Raw genomic sequence first — 20,644 nt, forward strand, 5'->3', positions numbered from 1 at the left:
ATTTCATGTGTGTCTTTGTGCATATTTTCTTGTGACAGAATCTAACAAAAGACTCCATGACATTTTTAATAGAGGGGAAGTACCAAATCAAATGTGACCTGGTAAAACATGGTGGTAAAACATTTTAGGATCCCCCGAACCCCAACCCCCCCCCCCCCCCCCCCCCCCCCACACACACACACACACACACACACCCCACACACACACACACAATTAAGGCAGACATTTGCAAACAAAAACATTTTATTAAGTCATGTTTTACATAATTATTTCCATATAATTTTCCCAGCTCTTTCATAATAGTGAAAACTAATTCAGCCCAGCCGTTACAGGCTATTTACAAGTACAACTTTCACCATAGGGAAAACACGTGTAATATTATTCATGTCCAAGTGTTGCCATCGCTGACCACTTTTGAGACATTTTGTGTTGGACTCCAACAGATTTCAATCTAATTTGCTGCGGGGTTATTAGTCGAAAGCGCCACAACTAAGTGTTTACTTTTGCATTTCCAATCGCTGTTGGAATGGGAACAAAACCCGTCAAATCCAAATACATGGAGAACATTTGGAACAATGGCCAAATGTGATGTTTCACAACCTCCCGAAAGTTACGTATATGGTCCCGATAAAACAAAAATGTACACAGATGTTACAAGCAACAGCAACAACAACAAAAAGTTTACATACACATAGTTAACGTAATATACATCTTTTTCATTTATAAAATGTGTGTGTGTGGGGGAGGGTCAATCTGTCACAAATCATGTTGCGTTAAGTGCCATGTCAAATACAACTTGGATTCTTGTTGAGGTTCACAGTGCTAATAACATGGCGGCTTTTCCAAAATAATCCAAAACAAGGCCTACGCAGTTTTCATTTGTTTGTTTTTTGTTGTTTTTTTGACAAATGCCATATTTACATTCCAACGTCTCACTTTATTAAATTAAATGTTCTTCCACTACATGAGAAAGGTACATTTTACCTTAGTTTTGGTGAGATACTAATTTGGTGTGCTGTGATTTTTTTTTTTCTACAATGTAAAATATGTGACTTGGCTCAATAAAAGTTGGGAAACAAGTGTAAACACCTGACTTGACAAGGAACCAAAAATGCAGTGCAGTGAGCATTGCTAGGTAAGGTACCTAACCTTAGTGGCCAGCAGGGGGCGGTGTTGCCACACATAAAGTCCCTGAGGCCTGCTGCTGTGCACCAGCATGAATCCAGTCCACACTTTGAATGCGGCAGAAGAGCACGAGTGTGCGGGCGGGAGGGGCGGGGCTTCTGTTGACTCCCATTCTCAACGTGCTGCTTATGGCGGGTCAAGTCACGTCGAGCCCTGCCATTGGTCCACCCAAGCGGGCCCTTCCTGTCCCTGACGTGAGGTGGTTGGCGTGCGCTTGCAGTCAGGCGAGCTTCAGAGTGCTGATGGGAAAGGAGGGCATGGTCACCATGGTGACAGGGTTGAGGACAGTCTGGCCCACCAGCTGCGGGTGGTGGGCCACCACGGCCTGCTTGCCCACGATGGCGGCACCAGCGGGGGGTTGGCCGGCGGCGCCGTTGACGTGGCCCAGCGTGTGCGCGATGTGACTGATCAAGGCGGGCTGCGTGACAGCGACGGGTTGCGGATACAAAGCGGGGAGGTGGGGGCTCAGGTGGGCCACCGGGTGCACGGTGATGTGGCCGATGGGTGGCTGCCCGGGCGCCAGACGGGTGATCTGTTTGGGCCCCCCCGCCTGGATGACGTGGTTGACCGCTTGGATGACGGACGGATGCGACGCCGCCGACGCATGAGCGATAACGGTGGGGTGTAAGGTGGGCTGGCTTGGGGCCGCGCCGGGGGCGGGAGGTTTGACGGGCGGCTGCAGCGCCGACACGTGATGCCCGATGAAGGAAGGGGTGGGGGCGGGCATAGTCAAGGGGCGGGCGGCGGCGGGCGTCTGATGGAGGTTATCGTTTTTGTGGGCCTGGGGGGCGGCGGTCGACTCGCTCGGAAGTCGCGCCGTGACTTCTTCGTCCTCGTCGTCCTCGTCCATCACCTCTTCGCCTTCTGCAAGTACACGCAAATGTCACATGACCACCGCAATTAAGCGTGGAACTTTTCCAGACATGACAGTAGGTCTGGACCATTAACCAATATTTTATCGCAATATTGATTTTGGCTTCCCTCTATTAAAACGTAATGGTTGGAGAAAAATGGTTAATGTGCAGGGTGTTTACAAGTTCCCTACGTTGTGAAAGGACCCTGAATGCACCACGTAGCTTCTAGCTCGCTTAGAGCAAAGTCCCTAAGTGTACTTTAAGCTGTTTAATGACACTCTGGTTGGAGTTAACAATAAAACTAAACACACAATAAGTAGAATTACATATAGGTGTGTATTTAAATACAAAACACGCTTTGCTTCTAACACAGTGAGCCTAGCATTAATGCTAATACAAGTGAATGGAGGATCCCATTCAAATGCTAACACGGAGTTAGCATCAACTTCGGGAGTAATAGTACTTCAAATAACAAATATTCGCACACAAATACTGTAGAAACACTTACACACAGGTAAGATAAGAATTTAAAGTCACAAATTCTTCCCAATTTGTGAAAAACGAGTTATTTGAATGGAATTCAATCGCAGCTTTCTTCTGTTCTCATTATAAGCATGTACACCATGGATGCACAACACCACACTGCCCCCAAGAGGCCAAAATGCACATGAACAACCAGTATGTTTTGCAATTACTGTTCTAATATACAGTATTTTTATTCTACTTTTTAATTATTTTAACTTTTAGTTTAATTATTCACATAATTTTCTTTTCCTCAAAATTCAAGGATAAAGATATCGAAGAATTTTATTTTTTTTATTTTTTTGGTCATACCAACAACACACATTTCCACGAGAGCTCAAAATATAATCTCATACACAATATAATACAATTTAATATATTTTTAAGGTTATGTTATACTTGACAAAAAAAGAATCACGTTCAACGTGAAAGGCTGCATAGTTGAAAAAAAAAAGTTTTAGAAATCAACGAATAATTGTTTTATTTGTGGGAATGCTTCAGCATTCTCACATATGTTATTAATTATTCTCACATAACACTTCCAATTTAGACTATTCAAATTTCAACTAACTTCAAATATTGACGCCTCCTGGGGTATATATTGTCTGATTCCACATTACTTACAGTATTTGCACAATTTAACGTTTAAAATAAACTTTTCCCCATTCATTTTCAATGGGACAGACATTGAACTTTTTTCTAAGTACACTTTCCATGCCCACTTCCATACATACAACTTATTACCATCAATACCAGGTGTCTGATACTGCTCGGTGGCACAGTTGGTAAAGTGCATTGTCCAGTAACCAGGAGGTCATAATTTCATATCTCTCAATTTACTTCATAAGCATTCCACATGCATTCAAATCTTAGGATTCAGCTATTAGCATTCAGCTTTCAGCACTCCCACTCAATTTCTCCAGAAATTGCGCTTAGTCTAGTTAATCTAGATTTCAATCTCAATCAAAATAATGGTGATGATTATTTTTCCCATAATGGTCAAAGCCCTACATGACGGTATACCTGACGCGGTGGAGGTGGATGCCTGGTCCTCCTCGGGCTGCGCGGTCTGCCGCAGCACGCGCTCGATCTCCACCACGTCCATCCACTGGCTCAGCTCGTTCTTCAGCTCCTCCAGGTGCTGCTGCGTGGCGATCTTCTCGCGGGCCAGGCGCTCCATGTCGTGCTCGTACTCCTTCTCTTTGCGCTTCAGCGTCTGCCACCACAGAAACTCATGAGGACCCGTAGAACAACACGCATATCAAAAGTCTACACACCCCTGTTCAAAAGTCAGGTTTTAAATAATGTTTAAAAAAAAACAAAAAAAAACAAGACGTACAAATCTTTACAACTCATTTGGAAAAAAAAATCCATTTAGGGCAGATCATGTTTGCAAAAGTGTACACACCCTCATAACTGGGGATGTGTGACTGTGTTCACACGCAACCAATCACATTCAAACTCACATTTGAGAACACACATGCCACGATTTAAAATGTCTCTAATTAACTGTCAAGTTCAGGTGTTCTTGTAGGCTAGGCTTTTCTTATTTTTTCCCTTGTCACATGTATTAAACATACAGTTCTTGTGCTGTTTTTTTTTTTTTTTTTTTAATACAAAAACGAAAGAAAAAGCCTACTAGAACAGCTGAAATGTATTTAGGCATAATCAGAGGTACTGGTGTGCTGTTGACTTCCATTTGACATAAGTTTGAATTCAATTGGTTAATTCTTAACATAGCCACATTCACAGTAACAAATATATTCATAAATATGAGAGAAAAATCTAATTCTTTGTAAATAAGAGTATTTAGAGGTCCCTTTGAACAAATACATTTTTGGAAAAATCAACTTCCACGTACGATTTTATTTGAAACATTCGGTCACAAATTCGTACTTCTATAATTGTCAAAAATATAATAATAAACAGACATTAGTATTTCCAAAAATCCGAAAGAACATTTCCCACAATTAATGAGTATAGTGTCTCTCCTTTCTCAATTGGGGCGATCTTGCAAGGTTGCTGGAAAAGACATCAGCTGCACTCTAATGGATTATCCGTGTTGTTTATCCGTGCAATGCATGTGTCAGATCATATATGTCACGGTTTTAATAGGGGGGAATTATACTCATGAAAAAGAGGGCTCAAAATGTCTTGTATTTACGTTAATATGATATGTTTGTCATTATAGGGTCAATATGCACAAGCAATGCACTTTTTTTTTTTAAACAAAACTAAAACTGAAATGAAAAAACTACAACTAAGTATAAAAGCTAACAGGATCTCCCTGAAAATTTATTAAAACTAACAAAAAAAAATAAAAAATGAAACATGCTAGTGCAGAAACATTTTGATTTGTTCATGTTTATATTTTTTTTCCCACTCGAGTATAGTACAGTTCATGTGTCACATTAATATTGGATTTTTTTTTATTATTATTATTTTTTGTATCACAAAAATCTAATTAGAGCAGGGGTGTGTAGACTTTTGTTTTGGATGATTTAAAAAAATATTTTGACTGCACACGTGTGCTGCTGCAGCAACTGTAAAAATGGAATTTCAGTGTTCTCCATGTTGACCAACTGCAACTAGAAAGTCGTTTGTCACACTGCAGCCCAGCACCCAACTCCAACTGTTAAGTGAAATCAAATGTGGGGCCTGTCGCTATTTGTCAGTAAGCAAACAACTTCCTGGTTTCATTGCAACTGCGGATGTGGACTCCTGCCAGCCATGTGTACTACTTAGTAGTGAAATAAGTCATTAAAACAATAGCTTGTTGGGAAACCTTTGCAAGTGGAATTTGTTAACGTTATGAAACAGTTTTGGTTGTGGAGCAAACGCACGCGGCGCCAGAGGAGGCGTGGAAAGGGCTGGAAAGTAGGCGGCGCTTCCAGGCAATGACTAGACTTGACCCAGTTTCCCGCTGAGCTACAGGTCAGCTGACACGCAACCAAGCTCACTTCCTAAATCAAAAGTTCAAAACATGCGAAGGAAAAGAGCAGAACTCAAAACACGAGCTCACGTCCGTCGAGTTATTTCTGCAATTGTACATCCACGTGCGGTGAATGGGAACACGCGGTGTGAAGTCCAGTTCCAGCAAGCCCGTGAGTCAGGATTATAAAAGCATTTCCTGATCGGGTGGACTTCCTGCTTGTGTTCACTCGCCGCGGCTGCGTGCGCACGTCAGCCCAGTCACCGCGTGTTTGTGTATTTAAAGGGCACGTTTTGTCAAGCGGCGCACGAACAACACACAACTGCGTCAGAAAAAAGGCGGGCAACCCGTCCCTTATCTTCACCCGGGATTAGTGGCGCCGACCGCCACAATGCAGCCCAACCACAAACTTACAATGCCGACCAAATCGCAATTAAGAATTCAGCTGGAACAAAAGACAAGGTGGCATAGCAATGCTGAGGTTCCAGCCACCGTCACGGATGACATCATGCTAATTTTTTTCTTTCTCTTTTGGAAGATCAGACACTCTTACATTCATAACGCAACAAACAACACTAATAATAATAATAATAATAATAATAATAATAATAATATTATTATTATTATCATCATTATCAAGATTGTTATTGTTCAATCAATACCAGTGAAAACCGAGCATCATATTTTAGAAAAAAAAGTGTTTTGATACATATGATCAGGCATGCAAATTCCTCACATGTCCCAAGCTGAGATCCAAACCTGAACCACAACAGTAAAGGCACACGTGCTAATCACTAGGACATCGTGATGCACTTTTTTTTGTTTTTTCTTATATAAAATAATAAAAGAATTTACAGAAACGAATTAAAAAGTTGAACTATTAGTCAATGTCAAAACTGAAAACATTCATTGTTTAAAGGAGAAGTCAACCCCCCACCAAAAAAAAAAAAAAAAAAAAAATCTTGACGTTCAAATGCCATCCCACTAGTCTAAACATGCTAATCTGGTTAATAGTGTGTTAATGGAATATGAGTTAAGCAGTAAAATCCAGCAGTTATCAATATCAGAAGGTGGCCATTTAGTTGCTCAGGTTTCAGTAAGAACCAATCACAGCTCAACTTAAAAAAAACAAAAAACAGGTGAACTCTGATTGGTGGTTGCCTGAGCCCTGAGCAACTGTGATGTCATCTTCAATCGACAGCAAGTGGCAAAATGGCCACCCCCTGAGATGGATAAAAATGGCTGGATTTTGCGTCATAACTCATATTCTACAAATGTAATATTAATCACAATGTCATGTTTAGACTAGAGAGGTCACGTATATTATTGTCAAGAAATGTTTATGGTCGACTTCCTCTTTAAATATACTGTAATGGGGTTAATATTTCTTTATAAGTTTTTATTCCTGTGCGGATTCTGCACGAATAGATCTGAAGCAGGCCACCAACTTTGGACTTGTTGCCATGGAGATTTTCACCTCGATCAACTGGGCCTGGTTTGGAGGAGGACCCACTTGTCTGCTGATGTCATCTTGCAGTGCTTCCACTTATTAAATTGACTCTCGCACTTCTGCATTTGAGTTGATATTGTTCATTGTAATGTCCACATTCTCCATCCTGGAAAGGGGGTTTCTTATAATTACCCTGATGTTTTGTTTTGTTTTGTTTTTTTGGGAGTTTTCCCTGGGCTGTTATTAATGTTGCAGTTTGAGACTCGTTTGTGATTAAGGGCTTTATAAATACATTTGATTTAATTTGCTTTACAGCTAACAAAATTTCTTTCAAAACGCCTCCGCGGTTGATAAAGGCTTTAGGATGGCGACAGTTTGAACCAATTTCTGAAATTTGGGGTTTGAACCTCAGCTCGTGAAACAAGTTTGCATGTTGTGCTCGTGCCTGTGAGGTTTTTGCGCTGGTGTCGTGATCGTCTCCAGTTCACGCACGACACTAATGAGGACAAGTGCACTCACTAACATGAGGACGTGACGTGATGTGAGAAGCCCTCCTTTCCAACCAGCGCGCAGTGACAGCATCCCTTGTCATCGCCCGTTGCCAAGGAAACCGCTCGAAGGTTTCCTCGGCAACCGAGACCATCCGCGGGGTTGAAGGAGACGCGAGGCCTTCGCACGACACGAGGACTCACCTCCTCGCCTGTGAGCGTGCCTCATGAGTCAGGCGGGGCGAGCGAGGGAGGGAACGGGCGAGGTGCTCCACAAACACACAGACCCACTGAACTGTGCGCGTGTGTGCGTGCGCACGTGGCGGAGACGTCAACAAATGCGGCCGTCCCCGTAGAAACGCACGCAACTTGAGAAGCTGCTCAGAGGCAGATGGCTCCCACATGGCGTCGCTAATCGTGTTGCTAGGACATCGGGTTCCAAGCACCTTTTGTTTCCTTACACATGACCGACACCACCTCGCCTGCCCCGCCCCCTACACACAATTCTTGAGCGATAAGGCCCAAACTCAACATGTTTTTTTGTGGTAATCTAGATCAGCACAGGAATCGGCTGCATCGAGTGTGCGTGAGGTAAACACTGGTCAAGCTGGCTGTCACAAGGAATGAGTTGAGGGGGGGGAGTTTGGGAGTGCAGTCCACTCCCTGACTCACTCGGGCAACAGTTGAGGACAAGCTGTACCGTGCCGCCGTCTTAAAGGGCCAGCAGCGCGTGAGGCCACGTTGCGACCACGCCGCTAAAGCCGGATTTCCCCGCCCAGGCTGGAGGTCGGTCGGTCTTGTGACTGAGCGTAAAGCCTCATCTCGCCGGGCCTTCCAGCTGGAACGGACCACTTCACGTGGTGCCTGACATCTCACAAGTAAAGCTTTGTGTGTGCGGGGGAAAAAAAAGAAAAGTCACATTCTTGTTCTTTCACGGTGCTTAGAAAAAGTCTACACACCCATGTTCAAATGCCAGGTTGTTGGGATGTAAAAAAATGTGGGGGAAAAAAAAGTTGTTCAGTATTAATGGAAAAAAACGTAATATTAGAGTGGCTAGGCATGGGCAGACATATTTTGATATGTTAACCGTGAGCAAAAATATCAGTGTCATGGTATTAAAATTACATCTACATAAAAACAGCTTTTTTTTCCCCATTCTATACTATTTCATTTTTAAACGAAATATAGAATATTTGGTACGTTAAGAAACGTGCACCATGCTAAGTTTAATAAGGTTTCCAGGTACTCATGTAGGCTGCCGATACCAGCCACTGATACTTGAGGCAAAAATCTGACAGAGTAAGACTACTTCACACTGCAGGCAAAGGCAACTCAAAGCATTTTTTATTTTTTTTATGCCCAAATGCGACCTGAATCAGATTTTTTCCATGACAGCCTTTACAGCTCAATTCCTTTTTTTTTTCTTTTTTTTTTTCAAAATCTGGCATGTGTCACTTTCATATTTGGTCCTAGATCGGCTTCGTATCCGAATTTTTGAAATGCAACTTCAGTCTGAACGGACAACTCACATCATGTATTTGATCGATACGTCACCAAAAGTCCAATATGTGCGAGAGAGACTACTGACAATTGGCCGTGAAACTGAAATTATTTGGAGCGTTGACTTTATATTCGACTTGAATTGACTCCCACTTGAAATATAGATATGAGTAGTGATAGACCGCTATGATTTTTTCAGGGCCAATGGAAAGATTATTAGTCATCCGATTATTAGTCATCAAGGAGGCCGATAACCGATATTTCAAGCCGATTTTCATTTGCAGTAAAAGAGAAAATAGTGTAAAAATAAAAAATAAAAACTAAAAAATAAACAACTTTTCTTTTAATTTTAAACATTATGAATAGACAGTTTTGTTTAATTAAAAATTAACAGAAATTGTAGGAAACTTCCTGGGTCATCAGCATGTGTTAAGCTAAATTCAAAACTAAGCAAGTAAGTAAATAAACAAATAGTTTTCTACTGTAAATAAAGTTTTCCAAAATGTCAACATTTATTAATGTTTATTATTATTATTTTTATAAATTAAAAAGTGTTGTGACTTCCCAGTGTTTGCAATGAATAAATAAACAGGTTTCTACTGTAAATCAAGTTTTCCAAAATTTCAACGTAATTTCTACATTTTTTTTTTTTTTTTTTTTTTTATTAAAAAGTGTCGGGACGACCCAGTAGCAGCAGTGACAAATGTATGCAAAATTAAATGTTTCTAATTTGGGGTTTTTGTCAGGGTTCAAAAGATCTTCGCAGACAGTGAAAAATGGTTTGAATATGTTTGAAATGTCTTTGCAACAAGTAAAAAGTGTCTATAAACATCTTACAAATCCTGATGAAAACACTAAATTTGCTACGTTCCCAAGCATTCGCTGCTCGGTGAGATTCCAGCTTTATCGGCCGTCAGATTCGTAAAAAGGCCGATGCCAATATTTGTCAACATGCCAAATATCGGCCCGGCCGATAATCCGTCGGTTTATCTCTAGATATGAGATGATAAAAATATGAGCCCTGGTTGTTCATTTCCTATATTTATATACTTCTGGAAACACTACATAGTACATTGACAGACTGAAGTCGCAATTAATATGAAATGAGAACGATTATGAAATAAAAACAAACAAACAAATAAATTGGATTGAAGAAAAAAAATCCAAATGGAGCATTAAGACCTGCATCATGAACCTAGCTAGCCCAAGTGTACATCGGTGACATTACAGCTCCGTGCATCTTTTTGGAGCACATTTTACAAGAGTGAAAAGCGAGTGTTGTGTTTACTGCTGGCAGCTCAGCCTGCAGAATACGCGCGAGTTGTTGCCTGCTGCAGCGCGGGGCGGAGGAGCAGCACAGGCGGGTGACGTCACGCGGCTCCAGCTAGCCATGTGCTCGCTGCTCATGTGGCCTTAAAAGCTCAGAGGGAGGGAGGGGCGGAGCATGTGGGAGGACTAGCACTGCATTAGGGATTAGCTTTCAGCCTATGCGTTTTTTTTTCTTGTTACTAGAACAGCCATTGTTACGTTCATGGAAGGATGTTGACCAGAGCTGCCGAATGACTGGCCACTAGCAAATTAACCACATTTTTTGGCATAAATGTAAACATCTTGGTCTGAAAATGGTTTCCTCACAGAATGCAGGTAAATGTTCACACTAGTTCTTGACTTCAAGTTGACTCGTTTGTTGGCAAACTACTACACTATATGACTATTAAAAAAAAAAAAAAAAAAAAAAAACTTCCTAAGTACAGGATTGATTTGCCATAAAGATCTTAAAAACAACAAAAATGCCTCTTCTCATTGGTGAACAGGCAACAGCACATATGCTCAACTTTAACCCCGGGTTTACACCGGTTGCGGTGCGGTTGCGGTGCGTTCCGTCAACGCAAGCAATTAGATTCCATTCATTCGAATGGTGCAGTTTACACCGCTTGCGGGTGCATTGCGTGTCGACTGCGTCTCAGCTGCGGCGTGCCGCAGCCCTTCCGCAAGGATAGCCTATTTTCTATTTTTGCCGGACGCCGCAGCGGTAGGCCTCCGGCAAATGGCAAGCTAGCACAAAACACATCGAGCGGGACAGGAAGACCGACGCAGTTTCAAAATAAATTTCCGGTTACCTTTCAAGATAAAACACTCGCCAGCTCCTATTTCGCAAGCATGCTAGCAAAACGTGATGTGGGCGTCGACGGGTCTGGAGTTAACGTGCGAGGTGCTCATTCACGGTTTAGACACCAGCGAACACGGGTGAGGAGAGGTAGAAAGCCACAAAATAATAAAAGTCCACCTCTCTTTCTGCTTCTCTGTTGAGCACAGACTTTCTGTGTGTTTGTCGTTGTTTTTAATGCCACATTATCGCGCGCGGTCACGCGAGACACGGCGGGAAGTGGTCGGCGACGGAGCTGCCGGACCGCAGCTGTGCGGAGCCGGTGTGGATTGGCCAAAAAATTGACGCGTCCGGAGCACGCAGTCAAGACGCACCGCACCGCAGCCGCACCGCACACGCAACCGGTGTAAACCCGGGGTAAGCCTCTTAAACAAACCTCACCTGATCTCCCTTTTGGGAAGTGACCATGGACTAGGAAAATTCCGCAACAGTCAAGATGTGCATTTATGTTACATCCGCTGAGCCAATATGTTGGTGTAGAACGGTTACGACAGCCATTCACACTTATTTGGCAAAACAATTTGACTAATTTATATAAAATAACATTGCCCACAGCAAGGTTATTTTAGTTGACTAAAACTAACCAATGAAATTAAAATTCAAAAAACTATTTCATTAATGAAATAAAATAAAAACGAAAATGCTTTTAAAAAAACGAAAACTACATTTTATGTTTACAAAACTAACTAAAACTAACAATAATAATGGCAAAAATGTCCTTTTGTTCTAGTCTTTGGTAATTAATTTAATGCATGAGCCTTTGGGGATGATTTTAAATGTGACTTTAAGTAGATTCATTTTGATATTAACCGGAATAAGGAGGTTTGAAAGTGTCATCTAGCAGCAGCCAATAGAAAAGCACCTTCAGATGACGTCGTTGCCACATTTTATTTTTATTTTTTTTTAAGTATTGCACACAAGTAATAAACGTAAAAAAAATACAATAAAATTTAAAATAATAATACTGAAACTAACTAAAACTAAGCATTTAAAACTAAATTTAAAAACAAAATTCAAAACGAAATAAAAAATAACTACAATTAAAAAAAAAAAAAATCCCCAAACTATAATAATCCTGGCTGGCCCACAGATATTTTTTAAAGAATCTTTAAAGAAGAGTCATTAAAAGCCCCCTTCACCATTTTGTTTTGAAAGTGTGGCGCTCCCTATGTTGATAAGAGGTGGCGGGCCGGGTCATCCTCCACCAGTGGGAGGGAAGATTGGGTAAAAAAAGCTCTGCAACCACCGACCCTGCCCTACTTTCTCCTCTGTATTATTGACCGTCCGAATGCAGCTACTCCGCATCGAGCGTACCGGCCGCTTCGCCTTCCAAGAAGAGAAAAATGATTACTTTCCACTTTCCAGGGGAACTCCAAGAAGGACATTGTTCTGTATGTACGGGGGCAGCTTGTGCCCTGAAACCTTTCGACTGTCTGAAGACAGAGCTGGATTGTGTTGTTGTCCTTATTGCGAGAGAAAAACTGAGAAGAACATGCGTGTTCTGCACAAACCAACAATAGCAAATGGAGGAGTTTAAAAAAAATTAAAAAATGAGCCATGTAATGTTACAGTCTGAAAGTGTTAGAAAGAGTCTAACTGTGAACTTTGAAACCAGCTTGTCTATCGCCTTTCCTTTGAAGCCATAAACATGGAACACATCGTTTGCACATTGCTTCATGAATCCAATTCCTATTTCATGATGGCATCCATTTTTTTATGGACTGTCAATTGAGATTTCAAGTGACACATGTACTTTTTTGTGACAGTACAGTTGTAATGTCTTCGAGCGTCAACACGCCTTCCCCCTCCAAAAAAAAAAAAAAAAAAAAAAAAAAAAAAAGGTCACTCCCACAAACATTTTTAAAATGCCGTGTGCACATTACAGCTTTCAGGTTAATGACAACGTATGTGACCCGGCTATAAATTCAGTGATAAAAGTGATGCATTATCGCTTGTGGTCATCTGAAGTCGGAGGTCATCTTGAAATGACTTGTGCATGACTAAGAGACATTGCCAGATGTTGTGGATCATTTTAGGATTCATAATCTGTCTTTTTGTCAAGCCTCCAACCTGTTAACTTACTCTTTAGGAGTCTGTGCCATGCAAAGAATAGTACAGTGTTTCCCACAGCATGTTAATACTTGGGCGGGCCGCCACCCAAGAGGTTTTCAAGAAAATTGAATCAAACTATATTCTTTAAAAAAAAAAAAAAAAAAAAAAAAGTACGTCATAAGCAATCACAACAGGATTGAGCTCCTTCCTACCTGGATGTATCTCAGAGCACTTCTCAGCACGCTTAGATTGGAGGTCTTCTTTTCATCGATGTTGGGGATGTTCTTTTTCAGTGTTTCAAAGCATTCCTTCAAGTGGGCTCGTCTGATGGGACACATGACACACGCTTGAACGAGCACACCACTGGACGTTTTTGGGAACGCTTACATTCTGCATTAGTAATAAATGAAAGGATGATTTTTGAGGAGTCGATTTTTGAACTCACCTGTTTTTCTCCAGCTTGTTATGCACTTCTCTTGTACCTGCCCTGTAGAGCGCAGACCAGAACACAATCAGATTTTGACATTCAAACAAGAAACGGGCCAGGCTGTATCTATAACAACAAAATGTTGTCAAATAGAGTGCAACCTTTAAAAAACGAATGCCGATGAGGTCTACCATCTGTTATATGATCAATGTTTTCAGGGCAAAAGTGTGAAAAACTTGATAGGTTGAACAAATGCAGACCTCGTGAGACCTGAGCACAAAACACTAAAAGGATTAACACTGGGCGTGTGTAACTGTTATGTCTTTGTGACACATATTCCAAAAGAAGGAACAGCCTGTTAAGAGAGTTGTACTTACCCAAATTAAGTGAAGTCGCATTTAAATCAATTGGAAGCCATCATCATCATCAATCAGTTGTAGTTTTGTTTTTTCTTTTTCAAAGTTTGGTTGTTTCACAATGGTTAAATTATTTTCCTGTTTTTGTGTGACAGGTAATGCTGAGAAGTGACACAACACAATTCACCCAATTGTGCAGTTGTTGAATTAAGTGTTCTATTGTTTTTAGGTGTAACAATTGGAAGTGGTTAACACTGCCTAACTAAAGAAATTGAAGATGTAACCTCAAAAGTTACCTGTACAGTTAATAATGCTTTTCTAACGGTCCCAAATTTGCCCCTGGAAAGGTCTCATTTCATTGACATTATTTACTCTAGGGAATCATTTAAAATTCAAACACATAAGAACCATAACATGAGACTGCATTTTAGCTATTTGACGGTCTTACCCCCCAGGTCGTTTCTTTTGGTCAAGCAGGCGTCCGTCATCGGGAGGACTCGCCCGACTGCTGGGCCCGTTCACCAAGAGGGAGTGGGGGGGCACTGCAGGCTGATGCGGGGGCGAGACGATGGAACCTGGGTAGCGCTGGAGGAGCTGTTGGTGCGTGTGCTGCTGCTGCTGCTGCTGCTGCTGCGTGTTAGTGCTGTTGGTGTGAGCGAGGAGCTGCGATGGATGATGTTGATGGTTCTGTGAGGGCAGTTTGTGGTCGGGCTCGTCTGGTTTGGGTTGGGGAGAACGCGGCGGGGCCACGACACCTTGTTCCTGAGGAGAAGGAGGCTCCCTTTTGGGGGAGGCGACAGGGGGGGCGGTGGGGTGGGACAGCAAGGCCACAGGGAGAGAAGGTGAGCCCGCTGGGTTGGGTTTGACAACCGGGATGGGGATGACCGCGATGGGCATGGAGGAGGGAGGCAGCGAGGGCGGTATGGAGGCCGGGGGGCGCTCGCTGATAAGCTCGTCCGCTTTGAAAACATTGCTGATGTGGCTTCTGCAGTTGTACTTGTTCACATCAGTGAGTCTTTGCTCCGTCAGCAGATCCAGACGCAGCAGCGTCTCTTTCAGTTCATCCTCTGTGGACAAAACCCAACACAAGACTTCCCGTTACATACGTTATGTCACAACATTTGATTTAACGCCTCAAAAAGCGCACCAACGATCACTCAGTCTGCAGAAACTCATCCAACCAACCATTTTGATCTCATTAGGGTCCCAGGTGAGCTGGAAAATTTCCCAGCTGACTTTGGGCAAGACTTTAGTACACCTTGGACTGGTCAATGTCAAGTCACACAACACCAAAAATTGAACAAAAATGTCAAAAATAATAAATAAATGAATAAATTAATAAATAAATAAATGAATAAAATCAAAACATGAAAATAAAAAACTGATATACATATATATTATTATTAGTAGTAGTAATAGTACCGGTAATAGTAATAATAATACATAAACAAAACAAAAACTGGAAATAAAAACATATTGAATATATAGTAAAAAAAAAAAAAAAAAAAGTCAAAATGAATACAAAACGAGATAAAAAAAAAATAAACTAAATGTGAAAATAAATACAAAAATAAATATAAGTTTGCAAGTTGTAAAACCAGAGTACAAGCCAAGCCACCCTTAGGACCGCCCCCTCATTTGAATAACATTTCATGACGCATTTCATGCCGTGTCTGCAGCATGAAATGAATAAATATGAGAAGAGGCATTTTTAATTTATTTATTCATTTTTAAATTTCTTAATATATTTATTTTTAGATTTTTATTTATTGAGCATCGTTTATTTTTGTATTTATTTTTAGTTGTTTGTATTTCCATTTATATTAATTTTTTGTATGGATTTTTAGAATTATATCAGTTTTAGAATTATATTTTTATATCCGTTTTTATTTTCACTTCTATTTATTTATTTTAGCATTTTTGGTCCTCCATTTCATTTTGAAAAGTTGTGATTCAAACCCCTGACTGTACAGAAGACGTGCCAATCACTATTCCACTATCTGCTGAAATCCACAATTATTACCAACCTCCGACACATTAACATTGGCTGTAATCGCCTTATTTTGGCATAGCAAAACACTTAGGTGAAAATGAAAGTTCATACTACAGCTGCGGGTGAATTAGTGAGTTAAGCTCACGTGATTAATAATGATGGACAGCCAAGTCATTTTGACAATTAATAAAAAGCAGATGACTGAATTGACATTTGTGGTGACTAGTAGACTCAACTGAGCAGCTTGTCGGGTGTTTGAGGCCACCGCGATAAGTAGATCACTTAAACACAAACGCTGTTGTGTGGCACTGCACGTAAAGTTTGAACCTTGAATATTAAATGTCGCACGATCCAATCATATGCAAGTCCTCGGTGACGTATAGATCTTGATGAGAAGCTCTGTCTTGTTGCTATGGCATCGGTGATATTCATGTAACGTGGTGACTAAAGAGACACGTTCAGACCTCCACATCGAGTTGCACTTTTACATCTGTAAAGCTAATATGAATGCAGTGAAAGTAAAAATGCACTTTGGAAAGAAGTATAATCATGTTTGGAGTACTGTGCAGTAGAAAGTCTTATGACAGATGTTTGTACAGGGTACAAACTTAAGAGTGAGACCATATGAAGGCCTTCCAAAACAAGGGCCATTACATAACTGCAGCACATACTGGAGCAAAACCGGCCTAGTTGCCTACATGCAGTGACCTGCTGCACAACAGCGAAGAGCAGCAGCAGCAGGAGGAGAAAGGAGGAGGAGGACTTCCAACTAAATTGAGCAATGTGTGGGAGGAGCCACGTGGAAGAAGTTGAGCGCTCACTCCAAGGCTCTTCTGAAGATGGTAAACAACTCCAACAGGTAGCGCCAGGGTTTCCCAACATTTATTCAACCAAGGCACATATTTGACCCCGGACAAATTTCACAGTATACCACCAATTTAATATGTTACAAAAAGAATATAACGCTGGTGTCAGGCCAATCCTAGTCAATTTTATGCATTTTTACATATCGAAATGATTATGTTATTTCTTCTTTATTACTTCTTTATTTCTACAAATTATTGACCAATTAAAAATGTTGAAAACAGCCTGCTCTCTTTGATGATGGGGCGTAAATAAGTACGAGTGATGCATTGAAATAATGATGAACTCATCTCAATTTACTCTCAGTTTTACACAACACAACGTGAACTCTGGGCTTGGTCCGCTGAACACAGAGCTACTATTTTAATGAATTGTGGGAACAGGTGGATACACCGGTTAATTCCACTTTCTACCATTTAGTGGAAAACCTTTAATTGTTCTGCCTGTCACTGTACCTTGCTGGCACAAATGACACAATTTACAGTACATGCATTTTTGGACCAATATAAGTGAAATTTGATCATTTTCCAGGAGACAGATGATGATCTCTCAGCATTTTGGTTTGAGAATGACTGGGCTATACAGTTGGTTATGATACATGACGTTAACTTACAATCGCTACCAACATGCACAATTTGCTTCCATTTGGGAAGAATCCTTGCATCTCCAAAGTCATCAATTTTCAGCATATGAAAAAAAAAAAGCATGTTTGTTGAGCCATGAACATTCCAAGAGAGCAATCCATTTTCAACACTTGAGATTGGTCAGTCAGTACTTTGTAAGAAGTAGCAGACCAACTTGCGGACTAACCAATGGTATAATGGTATGGAAATTAAATTGGTTATAAATAAGCATAGAATGTTTCTGCTCAACTGTAATGATGTTGAAGACTCAGAGTCTCAATTGTGGGCAGTAAATGTAACATATGAGTTGATACTAACTGTAAATAATGTTACAATTACATTGAAACCATAATGTTCTGTGAGGGACCAACGCATGATGATAATTTACTACAAATAATGCATCTTTGTTCAAACGACCTTTACATGCAGTCAACATTTGGGTTAAGGTCAAAATTCTGGTTTCTGAAAAATTCGATATAGCCCGTTTACATGCGTGAGTGGCCAGAGTTACTCCCGTATAGGTATATACATGGCCAATGTGCTCCATTGTGTTCCTGTACTCCAAAGGCCAAATAGAGCATGCGCAGAACACAAACCACTGCCTTGTTTTATCGAGGTACTGTATTCTGAAAGTGTTTATATGGACAACTATTCGGATCACGAATGGGATAACTCAGCGGTATTATTCTGGTTTTTGCAAACCCGAATAAGACCACATTTGACGTGACCTTTTAAAACCCAAATATTGCCAATACAGTATTCACATTTTCAAAGGGTTATTACATGCATGTAAATGTCAGCTGGTCGATTTTCTTAGATACAGATGGGCTTACATTGAGTTATGAATTTGTAAACTACTAATTTTAAAGGTAACACTGTGACTGCATATACTATTGATATTTTTGTTCAGTGGTGTGTCATGAAATCCTTCCAATATAAAACATGTACCTTTGGTTCTATAAAGGTTGAATAACACTGTGATACTGTGATAAATAGACACACAAAAAAAGGGACCTTATTTGTGGATAATCATTACAAAAATAGAAACAAAGTATTTAATTCATCATTACAGCTGAAAATGTCGACAAGGGTTTTTTTTTTTATTATTTATTTAATTTTTTTTTTTTTTTTTTTTTTTAAGGTATCACGTCTACGTGAGGGAGCGACTCATCTTGAGCACATAAACAATCTTCGGGAGGGGTTGCCCGGCGCGCACGTGGTGAAAGGGGCGTGTCCGGATGCTACACGTCATCGACAGACGGCGCTCTCGGGAGACTATTTTTATTTCCACTAAATACAAACAAGCAAAGGCTGCAGCCTGTGGCGCGCAGGCAGCTTTTAAAGCCCGCCAACCACGCCGCTAGTGACGGGGCGGCGCAGTAACTACCGAGGGGGAGAGGGAGGTTAGCAAAACGTCATGTGAGCTACGCGACGTCGAGGTATTAAAACAGTGACACCGCCCATTCTCAGCAGTCTGAAAAATCCAACACGTCCACATAGTCATACATTCAATCACATTACGCGTGCATTTAAATAATACCGTGCACTCCAGTGAGATTTGGCATTCATGCATCAGCGGTGATTGTCCAGAAAGTGAATGTCAAAACAAACTTTATGGTGTAGTTCACGTGGTAAAAGGCAAAATTAAACCTGAAAGAAATAATAAATGATAGTAAAAAGACAACATCTTACCACGTGTTCTCTGCTGCTGCTGGGCTTGCAATTCTAAAAACTTGGCAGCTTCTAGAAGCGTTTCGATGCTCATTTCTGTCCGCTTGGAAAAATTCCCAGTCCGAAACCAAACAAAACAAAAAAAAAGAAGCGGGGGTCGACGTAAGCGAACGCGAGAGATGCCTGTTGAAGGATAAAGGCAAGCGAGAGAGCGAGCGATATCCCCGCGCAAAGGAGGGCAGTAGCGGGGAAAGCGGACACCCCCTTGAGTGGAAACTAGTGGGCAGAAGTTCCGAACAAGATGGCGCTCAAAGTAGTAGGAACAAATAAGGTTTGTGAATCACGCAGCGCGAGTATCCGCCCACATACACCGACGCCACAGGGAGCCGATAAAAACATGGACAGTGGCTCACTGGACGGGATTTATGACGATGGAAAAACGTCCACAAATGAAATATATGAGCACAAATGTCGCACAAGCACCGACTTATACAAGTATTATCTTTAGCTCATGCTTACGAGAGTTCTGGCACGTACTCTACAAAGAATGTCAACAAGCATAGCTTTTAGAAAAGAAATTAACGCGAGTTTTCAAGAAAATAAAATTTATAAAAAAAAATAAAAAATACAAAGTAAAAGACGTCACATTTGGGTGTATCCCATGTATGATTGTAGGGGCGTTCCACCTCTGCCAGTCCCTGGCGGCGTCCAGGACTTGATAGAATGGCATGTTTGTCCATGTCATGATGTCACCCCTATGTGATGGGTTCAAGGCCAAACTCCAATCATTGGCATGCTTCTAAATGTACATGAGAGCTTTTCAGGAGAAATGGTACTCAAATGCACATGGCTGGTGTGCGTGTGCATCATAGAGTACTGAAAAATATAGGACAAGTCTTTGTTTTGAAATGAAAATGTATTTAGAAACAGCAGTTGTAAATAAGTATGATATAAAAATGATAAATGTCTGAACAAAGTGTGACTCCTTCATGTGAATCATGATATACAAAAAGGAGAGGTGATTGAAATGAGCCCAGTCTGCCCAGGGAAGGACTTCAATGAGTTTCTCAAGCAATTTGCAAAATGGATAGATTTCCATTCAGTGTCCATTGGTACTATTTTACCAAAATTACATTTGCAACAGTTGCATGCATCAGTTTGTTTTTCTTTTTGTATACAGTACACTCATCATGTAATTCTGTCCATCATTTCAAACTTTATCACAGGTCTGATGATATTTTCTGGGCATTGTATTCAGTTTTGAGTTGACATCATGATGCTTTTTGATGGTTTGTTAATTTGACAAGGCTGAGCTTGTTTATGAAGGGATTCCTCCTTTCAAAATGAGCGCAAGAATAAGGGGAGTAAGCCTCTCAAATTGTGCTTCTGGGACCGGCGGCCCAGCAGGGATTTCCCCCGTACCCCTGTGGGTCAGTCCGCCCCTGAATCCACCTCTTCTTGCTGTGGCATGCTTAAGATGTTCGCCAACATGTTGCCGAATTGAGTCCTTTGTTGCCTCATTGAAACTTTGGAGAATAGCATCTGAGAATGTTGGAAGAC

At 41.0% G+C, this 20,644-nt stretch overlaps 1 protein-coding gene across 1 annotated transcript; it reads right to left on the reverse strand.

Moving 5' to 3' along the window:
- Positions 1-225: 225 nt before the first annotated feature.
- Positions 226-19,509, reverse strand: mnta (MAX network transcriptional repressor a). The gene is made up of 6 exons (XM_077540268.1): positions 19,106-19,509; positions 14,382-15,000; positions 13,596-13,637; positions 13,363-13,474; positions 3,585-3,777; positions 226-2,049 (listed from the first exon to the last, which is right to left on the reverse strand). The coding sequence occupies exons 1-6, from the start codon at positions 19,176-19,178 to the stop codon at positions 1,406-1,408; spliced, it is 1,683 nt and encodes a 560-aa protein (XP_077396394.1). The 5' UTR covers positions 19,179-19,509; the 3' UTR covers positions 226-1,405.
- Positions 19,510-20,644: the final 1,135 nt, after the last annotated feature.

This window comes from Festucalex cinctus, chromosome 13 (genome assembly GCF_051991245.1).
Source record: "Festucalex cinctus isolate MCC-2025b chromosome 13, RoL_Fcin_1.0, whole genome shotgun sequence".
NCBI lineage: Eukaryota > Metazoa > Chordata > Actinopteri > Syngnathiformes > Syngnathidae > Festucalex > Festucalex cinctus.